General features: G+C 37.7%; 1 protein-coding gene across 4 annotated transcripts in view; it reads right to left on the minus strand.

Annotated features, from left to right (window-relative positions):
- Positions 1 to 222: 222 nt before the first annotated feature.
- LSM14A (LSM14A mRNA processing body assembly factor) overlaps positions 223 to 15,122 on the minus strand; it is a 51,204-nt gene continuing 36,304 nt past the window's right edge. Inside the window, exons 5-11 of one of the 4 annotated variants that reach the window (XM_042917857.1) lie at positions 14,343 to 14,519; positions 13,993 to 14,058; positions 11,349 to 11,531; positions 11,073 to 11,244; positions 9,468 to 9,699; positions 4,215 to 4,273; positions 223 to 3,281 (exon numbers count right to left, since the gene is read on the minus strand). In XM_042917857.1, coding sequence (XP_042773791.1) covers positions 4,250 to 4,273; positions 9,468 to 9,699; positions 11,073 to 11,244; positions 11,349 to 11,531; positions 13,993 to 14,058; positions 14,343 to 14,519 — 854 coding nt within the window. In that variant the 3' untranslated portion in view covers positions 223 to 3,281; positions 4,215 to 4,249. The remainder of the gene's footprint in view (positions 3,282 to 4,214; positions 4,274 to 9,467; positions 9,700 to 11,072; positions 11,245 to 11,348; positions 11,532 to 13,992; positions 14,059 to 14,342; positions 14,520 to 15,122) is intronic. The other 3 variants (XM_042917859.1, XM_042917856.1, XM_042917858.1) reach the window with 3 other exon arrangements.

Here is a 15,122-nt window from a genome sequence, read left to right on the forward strand (position 1 = left end):
TTTGAGAGGATGGAGAAATGGTAAAATAATCCTACTGTGAAAACTTTACCAAGGCCCTTTAAGGAGGGGGCTGGATTAGATGAGCTGTGCTGTGTGCATATGTGTGTGAGTATGTGTGTGTGTGTGCGAGTAAATATATATACACATATATTTGTTTGTTTGTTTGGTTTTTTAATTAAGTAGGCTCCACACCCAGTGCAGAAGCCCAACATGGGGCTTGAACTTATGACCCTGAGATCAAGACGTGAACCAAGATTAAGACTTGGACACTCAACTGAATGAGCTACCCAGGTAGGCGCCTCTGGCTGTGCTGTTTTAAAGCTGTTTTTCTAATCCTGTGATCAGAACTACCTGGGGGACATAGCCTGATGCCCAGGCTCCTCTGTAGAACTTCGGACTCAGACTCTCCAGATGTGGGCATGGGAATTTGCACTTTAAAATGTTCCTCAGCTGATTTGGAGAAGAGATTTGTGAACCATTTCTTGAAAGAGACCAGGCTGAAGTGGTAATTCCTGTGATAATGGGTTTCCAAAACATTGTGCCACTGGAAGTAAGGTCCCTTTATACCTCGATCTTTCATAGTCCATGTGAAGACCACGTTTTCAGTAAACGTTTTTAAAGATTTTGGGGAAGGGAGAAGAATGAATTCCCTACTCACTGTCTTTTCATGTGGAGGGAACTCAGCCAGTGTTTCTCAGAATGGAAGGGTCACCGTTGCACTTTGGGCTGGATAGCTGATTATGTGGCACTGTCCAGTATGGTGTAGGATTTTGCAATCCTTGGCCCTTGCTCTTAAATGCCAGTGGTGGTCCCTGGTCACTGTGACAACCAAAACACATCCCCTCATACTCCTCTAAATGCTCTCTGGTTATCAGTTCAATCTGTGATTAAGAGCCACTGAGCTGGATTAACATTCCTGACCTCTCTCCCTACCCCCTACAATAAGTCCTGCTTTTCGGGGGGAAGAAATGGTCTATCCAACAAATGAGTTTAGGAGTCAGCCTTCCCTCTCTTCTCTTTCACACTTGCCTGCCCACAGAGGAAGCATTTTAGCCTGAGGCTTCCAGCCTGGCCTGTGCCTGGCTGGCTTAGTCTTCTCAAGACAGGGACTGTAACTCAAGAACACTCCACACTCTAGTGGGGGAGAACGGAGCTTCTAGCTTTACCTATAACAATAAATTAGTCTTAGGAAAAGTGTTGGAAATTAATTTAGTTATTTTAGAGAATATAAACATAACCATAATTCCATTCTTATACTTAAAAGATGTCTTTCATTGTTTCTCTCTATTATGGCATTATTTTTTTAAGAGAAAGAACTTTGACGAACATTTTTTATTTACCAGTTTTATTCTGTCTTAGAATAAAAACCTTGCTTTAATATTGTGAGGTGCACTGCAGGTATGCCATGCTGCCAGTTTTTACTGGGGCAAAAAATGCCTTAGTCAGTGACCCAGAGGCCTTGGAAAACACACGAATGCATACTCTCAGAGCATGTAGAGCTGGTATTTACAGCTTTTCTTGGAATTGGCCCGTGACATCTCCAACAATCTACATAGGTACTGTCATAGCATTTGCTTTGATGTTCAGAATGCTTCAGAAATGTGTTCAATATCATGATTTGTGGGTCCTCCAAAAGGTTTCGTTGTTAACATGCAAGCAAACAGTATTAAGCAATATTACCTAAACTATGGCTGGCAAGAACTGGACCTCAGTAATGAAACCAAATTACAAAACATTTCCGTGTAGCTATACAAAAGATATAAAATTAAAATTAAAAATATCAACCATCTTTAAATATTCCAATTCTCCTACAGTGCAGTTTTCCACATCTTTATCACTATTGAATACTTTAAGGACAAAGTTAACAAAAATCAAAATAGATAAAAATATTTAAATCTTTGGATCCCTTTATTCTATGGCCTTCATAAAAACTCAAAAATGGCCAGATTTTCCCCCACTATAGCTTAAAATATCAAAAAGATCTACTAGTGATTTATAATTAGCAATGAACTCTATTACTGAGTCATTTGTGGGCCACAGGCCCAAGGACCAGTGTTAGGATATCTTATAGGTTGCCAAAATAATATCTAACACTCTGAATCCTCTTGAAATATAATGGAATGAATCAAGGTATTACAACAAAATTCCAGGCATATCTGGAAGAACAGGTTAATTGATGCCCAGTTTTATTGTCTTAAAAAAGGGGAGGGTGCTTATTTGAAAATACAGCTAAGTACATTCTTATCTATGATTATTTACATTCATATACTGAAAATATTTATTATTTGGACAAATCCTGTGATATGCCATTTGTTATAAAATGAAGTTCTTACAATGAGTATGAGTAATTTATCCTTTTCAGGTAATGGAAGAAATTTATCAAATCCTCATTTGTGTTCCAAACATTTAAAAAAAAAAAAAAAAAAAAAATCAAAATCAGAAATCTCAAGCCTGGAAAACTATGAAAAAAGACCCACCACCCATAGCTCTGCTCCTCAGCACATCAACTTCTGCAAGGACACAGTATGTTTGCTGACTTTAAAATGTTTATTCTTTAAAAAATTAGTTGCTTTTTATACAGCTATACAAAGTTCTTAATGTTTCTTTGGCAATGGAATATAATGGAATTTTACAACTATATAAAAAAGTTACCTTTGCCTAAGAAACAGTATTTACTGTGTTTACATAGTTGACTGACAAAATTCTCTACCATCCAGCACCCTAATTAATTGACGAAATAAGCTACCTCAAAAGGGATATTACAGGATTTCCAAAAAGAAAGAAACAAAGAGAGAAAGATACACACACACACACACACACACACACACACACACACACACACACAACCTTCTGTGGCTCAAAACACAGTATCACGGCCCTATCTGCAGGCAACTTACAATCATTGCCAAATACAATTTAGTGATAAGAAAAATCCTTTCAGTGATGAAAAAATACTTATAAGTCCCATTGAAGTACTGTTGTAGTTTAACTATACATAAGAAATTACTTAACCTTCTGCTATTCCAAATATATTTAATGCTCATTTTTTAAGATGAGCCTTCCCGCCCCCTCCCTCCCCCCCAAAGTAACTGCATTGGATCTTTGAAATTAAGCAGAAAAAAACACACAAACAAACACCCAGTGCTGGTGACAAATATACAGCGGATTCACCTCTTCCTTCTTCTCAAAGACCGGAACCAATTCTCAGGACCATGAAGAGCTAGAAATTCACCTACTTTCAAAGACTTGTCTGTAGACTATGCAGCAACTTTGTTGTCTTTCTAAAAAGGAAAAAAAAAATTAGCTCAAGTTTCACATGATTGGTTTATTAGTATTTCTTTCTAATTTACTTAAGTATATTTCCCATTACTTTTAAATATACCCTCCTTTTCCTTTCATGTATAAATCTTTTCACTAATTTCCGGAAAACATTTTATAACTTCCACACACCCAGCAGTAGCTCGTTATTTGTTAACTGCATTTTCCAGTTAGTGGAGGTTAAAGCAGTCATGGTGTGGGCTGGTTCCAGCAAGAAGGCCCCCTAAGATATAGGCATACCTTACTATCTTTGTTTGCATCCTAATTATTTTTAAACACAATGACAGAACTTAAACTTTCAACACAGTTAGCCAAGGTCATCCAATATAACTGACAACATACTCTGGAAAAAGATTAATAAAATCCCTAAGTCTCTGATGTCCTTACTAAGCAATAAAATATCCAGACAGTAAAATAACATTTCTCTCCAAAGTTTCATGCAAGGAGAAAGCAATGATTTAGAAATTCATTTTAAAACGATAACTTTTAAATTTCAAATAAGTTCTGCAAATCAGCAAGCTGACAGGGTAATTTTTAAAAAGTAACCATGGAAAAAACAAAAATGTCAGAGAGTCTCTAGCTTCCTAGTGAGACGAATCCTAATCTAAAGTCTTGTATATAACATCAGAGCCAGGGGCCTGTTTTCCTCAGGACTAGTTGTTACCACATACCTGATTTTAACTGCTGATTTTCATCCTGTTAGAAATACACTATTTCCTATGTTAAAGATTTAACTTTATCTGTGTATACGGCACCAAACCATTTGTACAACGTCATTAAACTGGAATACAAATGGCATGGTGTAAACTGGTACAGAAAGAAATAAACTGAAGATAATCCCACCCCACTGTCCCCCACCAAAGCCAACCTTCACATGCCCCCATTTTTTTTTTTACCTTTCAGAAAGCTGTACGATCAATCCAGACCTATTTTAGGGTCCAAAAGCTGTGGTTTTCTGAAAGGTAAAAAAAAAAAAGCAAGAGAGAGAGAGAGAGAGAGGGAGAGAGAGAAGGGAAGAGGAGGGGGATACAGAGAAATAGAGGGAGGGAGGGGAGAAAACAAAAGGGGGGAAGGGAGAGAGAGTACCATGCTGAGTCATTTTGGTTACCTCTTTGTCTCTGGACCCTATCTGAAAAAACAGACTCAAACGGAAAGTAATCTGTCTTACCTGCCATGGTGGCTTAACCATCTTAGAAGCAGCATATAAAATAAGCAGACTATACTCTTATTACACCCAACCTGATCTCCTTGCCCTCCACCCCCACAAAGCATCAAAGGACCAAGCTCAGCACAAGTTTATGTTTCTAACATTATCCTTGAGGAAAACTGGGCTAGAAGTCAACGAGAGGAAGTTTTGGCTTTATTAGCTTGTATCTATATCAAGAGAGTTAACCTTGGGGCGCCTGGGTGGCTCAGTCCGTTAAGCGACTGACTTCAGCTCAGGTCATGATCTTACAGTTTGTGAGTTCGAGCCCCGTGTCGGGCTCTGTGCTGACAGCTCGGAGCCTGGAGCCAGCTTCAGATTCTGTGTCTCCCTCTCTCTCTGCCCCTCTCCAACTTGTGCTCTGTCTCTCAAAAATAAACATTAAAAACATAAAAAAATAAATAAAAAAAAGAGTTAACCTCTCTGGGTCCTTGGTTTCCTAACTATCTATTGGGGGTAGGGTGAGAGAGAGCCTACAGTTCAGCTGATACTTTAAAGGAGTTCTAAAAATCTACAATTCTGCTTTGCCCATGTTTTCATTAAACAACCACTTGCTTATGTACACCTCAAAACTAATGATTCATGCCAATAGAGCACAAAGAACAAAGCCAACCCATTACATAAAGGCTGCTGCAAATGCCACTGACATCCATTTATGAGAAGTATTAGATGTTGTTTTAGAAACAGGTTTAATCCTTGAAAGTAAATCTCCTTTATGTAATAGTGATCACTATTTCTGCCAGGTGATATGATTTAGAAGGCATAGAATGCAGAGAAGGTCACTGCTCTAGTGGCAGACATAAGGGTCATGCAACTTTGGAATGGGCAATCAAGGGCTAGCCACACTGATGGATCTTCTGCCTTACTGAAGGCTGAAATAGTGTATTCCTAATCAGCATGCTGAGCATTTACTTCAAACCCACTATGGTTCCATGTCCACTGGTGGAAATGAAAGTAAAATACATATTCACTAATTGCCAAGAGACTCCCATCTAGCTGGCGATGCAGAACAAAACACATGAAATATGGAAAATGAGTGTTAAAATGTGTGCCAATGAAAGCAGATACCACAAGAGGTCAGAAAAGGAAGAAATCTGTGGAGGAAGGAAGAGAAGTTTCCGAAGACAGAGCATACCTTGGACAAGACTGTGAAGGGTGTGAAAGGGACCCCTTGACTTTCAGCTGTGTCTATCTCTACATTGGACTAAAACACAAGAAGGCTAGGACTGCATCTGTTTTGCTCACACTAACATCCAGGCTAGTGCATGGCATATATGAATTCAATGTATTTGGTCAAGGAATGAGGTCAGTGTTGGAATCAAGGACAGTGTATACAAGTGATGACCACGAGTCAAACTGCTTGAACCAGACAGCTTAAAGGGTAATGAGAAATGGGGCTGGATACATTAGCAGGATCCTCACAGAGTACGAAGAGCAGGCAGTACAAGGTCACACTTGAACCTTCTTGTCATCAGGGCAATACCCAGGGTCCGGTCAATCTATCACCCCTTGAAACACTCAAGCAGAGGCTGGACTATTTGTCAAGGATACACTAATGTGGATAAAGACTCATGCAGATAACTTCTACAGTGCATTCTAATTCTGCAATGTATGTGACGGGGATTTAACTGAAGGCTCAAAGTGACCAAAGAGTGAGACAGAGCTTCAAAAAATGTTTGTATTCATAAATGTATGTACTGTGCACCCAGCAGTTAATCAACAGTTTATGGATGACTGTTCAGATAAAGGGAAATAATAGTTCAATCTTACAGACAACATGACAGCTCTTTTTTCAAATATCTGCAAAATTATTAAGACAATTATGTATATTCTGTACTTTTACAAGGGTAGAGTTAAACTAATAGGGTGAGGATACAGGGGAAAAAAATCTTCACTCACATTGTGAAATTGTAACAATTAAGACCATTCCTGAGGTAGGATGGATGCTCTTAGAAAAAGTAAGCTGCCAGCTCCCTAACAGGGATACTTCAGGACTCATGGCTTGGCCAAGAGCTCAGACCTCTCAAATGTTTTCCAACTCTGAAACTTTAATGATCTTTAGAAGGTGTACAGGAGATAAAACTGTGTTAACTCTATTTCCACAATGTGAAAACTGAGGGCCTGAAAGGTTTGACGACTCAACTGAGGTCACACTAGCAACAATCACTGAAATCCTCATTGGGATCCAAGTTTAATTTAAATGTACTTTTTCTCAAACCAAGCTGACTCAATGTGGTCTTCAACAAGAAGGTGTCATAGGTTCTTCAACAGGTAACTGACATGCCTGAAGTGAGGTAAAGAAGAGACTGAATGTCTGAAGACCAATCAGTGAGTTGTTATGGTAGCTGGCAGGGACATCTCACAGGAATGAATGTGGTAATGCGGACATGGGCTATACTGCCTGGGAGATGAAAAGAGTGACACACCATTAGCCAATGCAGACACTGGGAGGAGGCTGTGCGGAGACGATGGAAAGGCTAGAAGATGATAAGGTCATTTGAGGAAGGTTAAGTTTAAGTTGGTCACAGGACATAAAGCACATAAAGACAGAGAAATGCAGGTAGAAGCACAGAAGGTCCTAGGTGAAAAACCAATTAAAAGCGATGAATCAACACGTTTACAAAGGAGAGGAGGAAAGAAAGGGGAAGGTAGAGGAAAAAGAAAGAAGGGAGAGGAAGCAGGAGCCTAAACATGAGCACAAATGCTTACAAGGAGCAAACTGAACATTCTGGGCAGAAGGAATGGGTGAAAAGGTCCTGAGATAGTTGTAAGTTTGGCACTGAACAAGAGCAAGAAGGTCCACATATCTGCAGCAGAGTGAATAAAGAAATGGTGAGTCCCACTGGCAAAAAAAACCAGAGCCAGTATAAGACTTATGACCTGAAGAAGCAGTCAGATCATGAAGTGCCTGGCTGTGGTGAGGAACACATGTTATTATTATTTTCTAAAGATTTTATTAAATAATATTTTATTTTTAAGTAATAGCTGCACTTGGGGTGCCTGGGTGGCTCAGTCGGTTAAGCGTCCGACTTCAGCTCAGGTCATGATCTCCCGGTTCGTGAGTTCGAGCTCCACGTCAGGCCGTGTGCTGCCAGATCAGAGCCTGGAGCCTGCTTCAGATTCTGTGTCTCCTTCTCTCTGCCCCTCCCCCGCTCATGCTCTGTCTGTCTCTCTCTCTGTCTCTTTCTCAAAAAATAAACATTAAAACAATTTTTTTACATTGTATTCCATTTTAAAATGAAAACTTGCCTCAATGCTTATAATCTTTTCTGAGTAAGATATTGAAAAGCAAAAAAAAAAAAAAAAAAAAAAAAAATTGTTTTTAAAGATTAAAACAAAAAGAAAAAAGTAATATCTACACTCAATGTAGGGCTTAAATTCACAACTCCGAGGTCAAGACTCATACTCCACTGACTGACCAGCCAGGTGCCCTGGAATATGTGTTATTTTTTAAAAAGAAAAAAACAAAACAAAAAGACCCCAAATAACAGTATTTAAAAAAAAAAAAAACTAGGAAGAAAGTTTCTAAGTTGGATCAGTGGTTGTCAGTGTCAAATACTGCAGAGGAGTTCAGGGCAAATATTTGTGAAAAGGCTACTGACCTCTATAAGCAAAAGGTCACTGGCAAGAACCTTAATAGTGACAAGCAAAAGGCATTCTGTAACTCCTAAGACACAGTCTCCCCAGCCAGAACGGCAACTTCCCAAGTTATAAGTCCTGTAGCTGCACCAGGTCACCAGTGCTGGATAGCCTGAGCTAATGAACTGAGGCTAATTTTCAGCAGTCTTGGCTGGATGATACAGTATCAGAGGTGTCAAAGTTAACAGACCAGACCCAAAAGCCACTAACACTGATCCTTCAAGAAGGATCTCAACAATGTCCAGTTCAAATAATGGACAGTGAAACTCCTGCCAGTAGGTCTTTTTGTTTCCAGCTGCCCTGTGCAACTCTTAGATCTCTTTATAAGGTGATTTTGATCCCTTCTGTGATTATATAAAGTTCCTCTCTACTAAACCTAAAAATCAATAAACTAGGAAGTGACACTGACTTAATTGACAGACTCCTTTAAATAAATTAATTATATATATAAATAATACTATACAGAGCTATATAGTTTTCTAGCAGCAGTTTGCAAATACCAACATATCACAGTATTTTCAAGACCAAGGTAAAATAAGAAAACCAGGGAAAACATAGTTGAATTTTCCACAAAACTAAATTAAGGGTACTGACTCAGAAACAAACTTACAAGGCTTGAGACCCTGAAGCATCGCTTACTAGCTGACCTTGGACAAGGTATTTACTATCTCAATACCTATTTCTTCATCTGTCTGTAAAATGGCGATAAGAATAGTACTATCTTACAGAGTTCATGTGAGGTTTAAGTGAGTTAATACACAAAAAACATTTAGAACAATGCCTAGTACATGCAAAATTCTATATAAATGTTGGCTGCTATGAATGCTTTCCACTCTGGAGTATGTGCTTCCTAGACTCTTTTGGTGTTAAAACACACTCCATAATATGAAATAAAGGTGATATTATACAATCTTTTTTTGGTATAATTTCTTTAGCAATCCCCCATGCCTCCAAAAAAAAAAAAAAAAAAAAAAAAAATCCTAAGCCTATCTCTAACACATTTTTTATTTTTGGGGGAAATTTTACTATCCATGAAATCTAAAACCATGGTTCTATAATAAAAAAGACCCCTCCACCCCAATCTCATTTCTATCTTTCGCTTCCTCCAAATGGAAACAGTTAAAAAAAACTTGGACTCATTAGCCAAGAAATTACTGCTCCTTATAATTATATAAACAACCTCATCCCCCACTGAAGAGTCAAAACGGAAGTTCTACAATGTCTTAAAAATATTCACCCAATATAAAGTAAAAACATTCCAAATTTCATAAAACTGCCCGCCAACCCCAAAGCAGACAATACTTACTCTGTATTCAAAATCTGCAAACTCCCTGCCCCCACGACCTCCTCTGAATCCACCACGAAATCCTCGAGGGGTAGTGAAGGTACCACCTCTGCCACCACCACGTCCTCGGCCACCACGGAAACCGAGACCTCCTCTGCCTCTGTAACCGCCACGGCCACGGTTTGGACGAAGTGGGATTCCAAATGTTTCGGCATTTAATCTTCTTTCCTCAGCCCAGGTTGGTCTCCGTTCTCTGTTATAAGAATAAACTCTACTGTTATCAGGTCGTAAGAACATTTTCCGGCAAAACTATGTGACACTAATTCCCAAACTACGGATAAGTAATTCCTAAAGATCAAATAAAAATAAGCACCTTATCTGCGCTGACAGTGTGGAGCCTGCTTGGGATTCTGTCTCCTCTCTCTGCCCCTCCCCTGTGCACTCTCAAAAATAAACATTAAAAAAATAAAAGATGAAAAACCAAGCACCTTATCTAAGTCATCACAAGCCATCCATGGCAAAATGTCCTCATGATATTCTCTTAAATTTCATGTGCAAATATGACCAGTATTAGTTTTTTTCAAATACAGTATATAAAACAAACATGGTAATAGCCCCCAGTACAATGGGAATTCAAATATAGGATTGGCAACTGACTCCACTCTCCCTTTGGCCCAATGTAAGAGAGGGCAAAGCCAGGAAAGGGGACTCTGTCTCAGGAAGCTGGAAGAAGGAAGCTAAGTCCCCGAGTTCCTAGTATGTTCCCGGCCCAGTCCCCGGACCTGGTGTCTGAAGCAAGTGTTTAAATTGCTACTGCTGCAGGGGTGCCTGGGTGGCTCAGTCAGTTAAGTGTCCAACTCTTGGCGTCAGCTCAGGTCATGATCTCATGGTTCGTGGGATCGAGCCCTGCATCAGGCTCTGCTCCGACAGTGTGGAACCTGCTTGGGATTCTCTCTCCCTCTCTCTGTCCCTCCTCTGCTCATGCTCGCTCTCTGTCTCACTCTCAAAATAAATAAATAAACAACAAAAAAAATTAAATTGCTACTGCTGCTGTAGTAAATTGCTCCAGCCCAGACAATCAGGACTTTGATCACAACATCTCCATCCGTGTTTACACTGAAGTAGACAACTGCCACCAGGTGGCACCAAACTATAGTCAGGAGAATGAAAATGTGGCTTGGGTAGCAGAAACTCTGGAACTCGTGATGCTGGATCTTTCAATTAACCTGACAATTTTCTGGATCCACATTTGCTGTGATATGACAAAGTTTTACTGTATCAACAAACTTCAAAGTAACATTAGTGCTTTTGGCCCTGGCTTCATTTGAACCACACTGAAGAGGAGTAAAATAAAAGGTCTTACTTAGATGTCAGATGTTAGCTTTTGGTTTAATTACCAATTTTCAAATGTGAATGCATCCCTAAACAAAAGTATATGGTTATTTCTTCTTCACAAGGAGTAATATCACTGAAAATTTTAGTATGGATTATTTTCTTCCAGTAAAATAAAACATTAAAAAATTATAGTCATTAGATATCTTTAAGTATTCATTAAAGTTTGTGAATTTCTAAGAAATCATTTCATATTTCAAGCTAAGAATATAAGAGCAGCTTAAAAGACTGTACCTATTATCATCACAAGAAATATTATCAAAGAAGGATTTGGTTTTATCATAGTAGCAATTAGGTCCAAGTGGATCTTCTTCATCTGCATTTCCTTCACTGTTTTGGGTATCAACTCCTGAGTCTCCTTTATCTTCACCATTTACAGGCTTTTCCTGCTTCTCAAGTTTATCTTCTAATGAAAAGCAAGCACATACCAGAAAGTCAAGACTTCTATTAAACATCCATGATTCACAAGTCAAATCAGAACATTTTCTGAATAGAAAAACGAAAACTCACCTTTCAATTTAAGTTTATTATGAAACTCTCTGTCAATTTCCTCCTTGTTAAATTGTGCATTCGCACTTTCAAAGTCAAAGTCTTTCTCAAACTTCATTGGACCATCTCGTCGGATACCAAATCGTCCCCTGCCACCTCGATGACCTCCACGTCCTCTTCTTGGAGCTGAAGGAGCACCTGGAACTAGGTCAATAAAGAAAGAATAAGCTGGTTTAGGACAGAAACTATTATTGTAGTCAACAACAAAAATGCTTACAAGTCTCTATACACATCACTGTACTTGTAGTTTTTATATATAAAAAAAAGGAGTTTCACTAACACTTAATATATAGTAGGCTGAGAACCACGCACATGAAATTTATTTTCATGGGGTCCACACTCATATATGTTATTTACAGAGTGTACAACCAAACAATTTTGGAGGCTCCTGTACCAAATTACTCTAATACTCTTTGAGGGAGGGGCTTTGCTCTGCTTATAGTTTTAATTCCTACAATGTGCCAAACGTATAGTGAATTCTCAAAATTTAGGAAGTCTTCTATGAAAGGATCATAAGAATCAACATTTAGAATGAGAAAAATAAATGAACACTAATAAACACAAATTGCAAGGTAGGAGGTATTCTTTCCACATCACAGATCACAAAAGCACCAGGTCTCAACCACTCCAACCACTTCCTCTTTCACCTTTCTTTTCTCCCTCTAAATGTCTTCATATTATTCAAGTCTTCTAGCACCTATTCTTTCTCTATTATGATAACAGGATTTATGAGATATGATAATGAAATACCAAAGTAGCATAAATGACAGTGAAAAGTTGAGAACCCAAATATACAACACAAGAGGAAAAGTTAAGAAAAAACAAAAGAGGAATATGGAGCAGTAACTGATGTGAGTTAACAGTAACAACACAAAGCAGTATGAATTCAATGATTATAATTATGTGAAATGTTTAATACTGACAAAGATCAGAAAGTGGCTGCACAGTAATAGGTTTGTGATCAGTGTTTGCTGAAGTTTGGCAAATTGCCCATGTTTGAGAAAACAAACCACAAAAAGCCACAGCGGCATATCCAGACACTTAGATCTAGATAAGCAGGATGTTTAAAACATTCAACTTCACTATTAAAAACACTTTGGCCACAAGCCAGGAAGTTAAGTATAGCACAATCTTTCCGTGTTAAAAAAAGTTGAAGTGTAGTCTGTTTGTAAAACCATAAGAAAAACAATCTGAAAGAATATTCACTGTTCTGTTAATGAACCTTTGAGGGATGAATATAAGGGCAGTAAAAGGTCCTTTTATTTATTACTTTATATGATTTTTAAATGATGGGTAGTATGGCAATTATCTTCTTTTTTTCTTTTATTTAGATTTATTTATTTATTTTTGAGAGAGAGAGAAACACATGAGTGGGGGAGGGACAGAGCAAGAATCCCAAGCAGACCCTGCACTGTCAGTGCAGAGCCCAGAGCCCGACGCAGGTCTCAAACTCACAAACTATGAATTTATGACCTCACCCGAAGTTGCACCGTGGCATTTATCTTATTTTGAGAGAGAAGTTCTCTCTCTTTCAAGATAAAAAAAAAAGCGAAATGTAGTAAATCAAACCAAAACTTCTGTATTCTATGGCACATAGCACATACAAAAATATATACAGCAACGTACAAGAGAAATACAGTATACATTTTCTGAAGTGAAAAATCACTTTCTTATTATTACCTAAACAAGGTGGTTAAAACCTGCCTTTTATTTTTTAATTTGGACATTTAAAATAATACTTTATCCTCTAATAATATATTTGAAAGTATTAATAAAATGAATGAATCTGGGGATAAATGTTATAGATTACAAAACAGAAGAGTACAATCATATGAAGTCAAAAATCATTTAAGAAAATTAAAATTCTTCAACAATTATAGAAAAAAAGCTCAGGGGTTAAATAATTATGTTAAGAAAGCCTCAAACCTTCAAGGTACAGATAATTTTACTCCTAACAGCATAGAAAACATTGAAAATAATTTTATAATGCTAATGTGAAACTGACACAAAAATGTAAAAAAAGAATACAAAAGTACAAATGAGGAAACCATACAACAATTTAAGTATACAAATCTTACTGACAGATAAAGTCAATATACTTTAAGACAACTGCCTACCATCCAGTAGAGTTTATTCCAGAAATATAATGGTCATTAAAAAAAAAAAAACAACTTGTAATTTAAAACAATTAGACACAAAAAAATTGAAAATACAGTACCGAGCAGTCCTATATGCTCATTACCTAGTCTCCCATCTAATGGTAAAATCTTATTTAACTATTTTACTTTACAAAAACCAGGAAACTGACCCTGGCACAATATAATTATAATACCAATCTCACTCCGATTTCAACAGTTTTTTGTGCATACTCGCTTTTTGGTGTATTTTTATGTATAATTCTATAACATTCTGCCACATGCATACATCTGCACAACTAGTGCCCTAATCAAGATTAAGAAATGTTTTGTTTCCCCAATAAAACTCCCCAGTGCTACTCCTTCATAGTCGCCAACTCCAGGCTTTCATTCTTTAAAAGTAATTATGCATCAAATGTTCCTTCTAACTGAACAGCACAGAATATGGCTTTCAGAATAAAGTAACTTACCGATTTGTCTCTTGCTATCATTTCTGAGTTGCTCATTTTCTGGTCTTGAAACTTTGTGTACTTCAGCTACAAAAGATATACAAAGTCACAAATCAGCTCAGTACACAAAATCAAACACTTCTGTAAAGTTCAAAAATGGGGAAAACAAAGAAACCCAAAACAAAAAGCAAAAAATCCATACCCCCACCACCATCACTACTTTGAGTCAAATTTGAAAGACTGAACATCTATCAAGTTCAGTTTAAACCTTCTAGGATCATTTGTATAAAGTAAATCTTTTTAATGAAAAATAAGGTGAATGGAAAATGTGGATCAGTCAATTAATGAATAGTAAATAGCTAAAGTTCTACCTCGCCTGTGCTCTTGATTCTCTATTGCTTTTTGGCTGGTAGATGGTAAAGGCCTGGTTGATACAGGGCTCCTCCTCCCAACAGGTGCTGGAGCAGGTAAGTGGGCCGAGGCGGTCTGTACTGCTTGTTCCATGGTTGGGCTTTTTCTCAAAGGGTCTAACTGAGGGCTTGAACGACCTAAAACGTAACCAAAAGATAAGAAACTACCCTATCCTCTGGGGATTTCAAAATAATCTAGACCCTCAACAAAAATGTCTACAGTTTTATTTCTACCAATTTAAATCTTTAGCACAAATTTGAATTCACCTACTTATTAGACCAGAGTTTAAACCTGGTTATCTTTAGTGGGCTGGTCACTAGGCTAGTAAAGAAACATTGAAAAAACAAAACAAAACAAAAAAACAAAACCACCCAACGACCAACCAACCAACCTTTGGAACTTTATTTGTATTTTAACTGGTGGAATAAGATTTCAGTAAGTTTTTAAAAAAGTGCTGCCTGGGCAAGATTTCTGAAGAATACTATCAAAGATCATGTTGTAGGCAGTCAGATGCAGGCTTTCCCCAGTAATGACAGCCACAAGATTATACTGACACCTCAGCCATTATTTCCAAAGGCTGTAACCTAAGGTTTTATACCTCCATTACAATCCATTATAAAGGAAGTAAAGGATTAGAAAATTAGACAGGTGAAGTCCTCTAATACCTTAGGTAAATTATACATCAATACTCAGGCCAGCAACAGATACAACCTTCAGATAATTACACAGCAGCTGTATTC

This window comes from Panthera leo, chromosome E2 (assembly GCF_018350215.1).
Source record: "Panthera leo isolate Ple1 chromosome E2, P.leo_Ple1_pat1.1, whole genome shotgun sequence".
Taxonomy (NCBI): Eukaryota; Metazoa; Chordata; class Mammalia; order Carnivora; family Felidae; genus Panthera; species Panthera leo.